At 31.6% G+C, this 2,569-nt stretch overlaps 1 protein-coding gene across 1 annotated transcript; it reads left to right on the forward strand.

Annotated features, from left to right (window-relative positions):
* The first annotated feature begins 1,421 nt into the window (after positions 1-1,421).
* Positions 1,422-2,092, forward strand: LOC120143438 (anther-specific protein LAT52-like). Its single transcript, XM_039157759.1, has 2 exons — positions 1,422-1,602; positions 1,683-2,092. The coding sequence occupies exons 1-2, from the start codon at positions 1,428-1,430 to the stop codon at positions 2,039-2,041; spliced, it is 534 nt and encodes a 177-aa protein (XP_039013690.1). The 5' UTR covers positions 1,422-1,427; the 3' UTR covers positions 2,042-2,092.
* Positions 2,093-2,569: the final 477 nt, after the last annotated feature.

A 2,569-nucleotide genomic window follows, 5' to 3' on the forward strand; every position in this document is an offset into this window, starting at 1 on the left:
TCTCAGCGTTTTTATTGGGCTTGTATATTTGTAAACATTGTTGTCCAATTGAGTCATAGATTCAATCAAGTTGGTATGTAATATTTTTTTAAGAGTAAATGTTTTATTTTGGAGCTCCTCAGTGAAAAGATTTTTATTATAATCCAATTTCTTTTATGGTTAGTTATAATGGTCGTTTTAAAGCATGAAAAAAATAAGTTTAGAGTTGGTTAGCTACTTCGGTGGTTCTGTGTGGCATCCGAATCGGGTGACTATGTGTCGTACCGATCTAAGGTGTTACACATAAGCATGTGATCTTTCATTGAAATTCTAACTTTTTTTAATAAGAATATTAATAAGAAACATCTTATCGACTATATAGACTATATAGATGAGGATTGACTCTTATCTTGAGGTAAGATTGTTGGGAATAATACTATTATAAAATGAAATGTTAACACTATCGGAAATAAATTAACATAAATAAGTTGAATTTTGACTGTCATGGAAGAATCATTGTTTGAAGGAAAACTGTATTAATTAGTGTAATCTTTAAGATGATCGTTGTCTCATGAGGTTAACACGGTCTTTCATAATTTTGTACACCCAAAATCTAAAGTGAAACCATTAATATTGTTCTCCTCTAAACTTGAAAAAAGTAAAAAATTGAAAGAATTCTTTAGAGGAAATACGAGAGAATTATGTTTTCGATGATTGAAATGAACACAAAAGTTTTTGTTGTACCTCTTCCACAGTCACAAAAAAAACCTTGAGAGATCTCCTTCGTAGTTAAAGCTCCAAGAGAATGTCTACGGATATGGGATCTCAAGAGTCTTACCCTTTTTGAAAAATCGTTACCTCTTAATATAATTTTTAGTATGTCCATGTAATTTGTCAGAATCAAACTTAATTGACGCCACAAATATCTATTGGTACAAAAGTGGAAGGACAAAATGCTTAAACGAAAAAAATATGGCATTGTTCTGAAATACTTTCCAACAATTTTAACATAGTTAAAGGTTGGTTGGTTGAACTTTGAAAACAATGAAACCCTAATCACGTGAGGACATAATGGCAATTATTGAAGCTACTTGCAAACTTCGCTTATTCTACTACTAATTTTAGTTATATCAATATTTCATAACTTCAATCACTTATTCATTGGGATAAAAATAAATGGAAATAATATTTTCAGTATGAAAATATTATTAATTATTATTATTTTTGCTTAATCTATAGATATAATATTATGCATACATATTTCTTTTTATAGATAATCAGTTGTTTTACTTGGTATAGTCCCAACAATAAACAAGGATGAAGGAGTCTCCTTCTTCTCCAACAGAATAGAAAACTTGAATAACAACCATGGTCCAAAATAAGTAAACCCCTTCTTATAAATTTACCCTTTTTTTGTCAAGCATTGATATGAGCAAAGAAGAACAGAAATGGCTAAAGCTTGTGTAATCACATTCCTTTTCTTTTTCATTTGCATTTCGTCCTCCCCCACTTTCGCCTCCGCTGCAGGCCCTTCTAAACAAAACAAGTACATCATCGTAGGCCGAGTTTACTGCGACACTTGCCGCGTCGAATTCGAGACCAAACTCAGCGAACCCATCAATGGTACATGATCAAACCACTACATATTTTTTATACTTCAAATGATACTAAAAAGGGTGTTTTTGGTACATTATAATTGACAGGTGCGGTTGTGAAACTGGAATGCAAGAATCGTACCACCGAAGCAACTACCTATCAGAGCAACGAAATAGCGACGAATCCATCTGGAGAGTACAGAATCGAAGTGACGGGTGACTACGAGGATTCCGACTGCGATATCAACCTGATAAGGAGCCCCAGGGACGACTGCAGCGAACCGACGGAAAGCTGGAGGAAAGCTAGGGTTGTCCTCACCGCACGCGACGGCATCAGCGGCGAGCTTCGGTACCCCAACAACCTTGGGTTCAAGAAGAAGGAAGCTCTCCCTGGGTGTAAAAAAGTTCTTACAGATATGGGATATTATGAACTCAAAGAAGAACTTGGCAACGAAGCCGTCGCATAAACGCAACACAAGGGAAAACTTTGTTATGAATTTCGGCTTCGACATCTAAAATGATGGACTTTTGCCCATCTAATTAAAGTTTATTAATTATTATAATTATGACATAAATTCAATTAATAAATAAATTAAAATAATTTTATTTACAATATATGGTAGATATTATAATAATGGTGTTGCTTTTTATATTTTTATAAATATTTAAATAAAATAATTGAAAATTATCTAAAGTTTTTACACGCAAACCAATAACAACTCGACTTGCATGTCTCATGATATTATTTTACAATTCACAAGTTCCCTTACAAATATAAGTACCACGCATTTATGCGTTCAAAATTCTAATTTATTATAAAATTTCTGATTGATTTATATCACAAATTAAATAAATATTAATACAGTTGGAAACTAATAAAAATATTTTAAATAATAATTAATATTATTAATAGAGTTTTTTTTATCTTTCCACTCCTTTATATAATTGGTTTATAAAATCATTAAAAATTTATTTAAAATCAGTGAATCAAAATA

The sequence above is a fragment of the Hibiscus syriacus genome, unplaced genomic scaffold (assembly GCF_006381635.1).
Source record: "Hibiscus syriacus cultivar Baekdansim isolate YM2019G1 unplaced genomic scaffold, ASM638163v2 tig00110847_pilon, whole genome shotgun sequence".
In the NCBI taxonomy this organism is placed as follows: Eukaryota; Viridiplantae; Streptophyta; class Magnoliopsida; order Malvales; family Malvaceae; genus Hibiscus; species Hibiscus syriacus.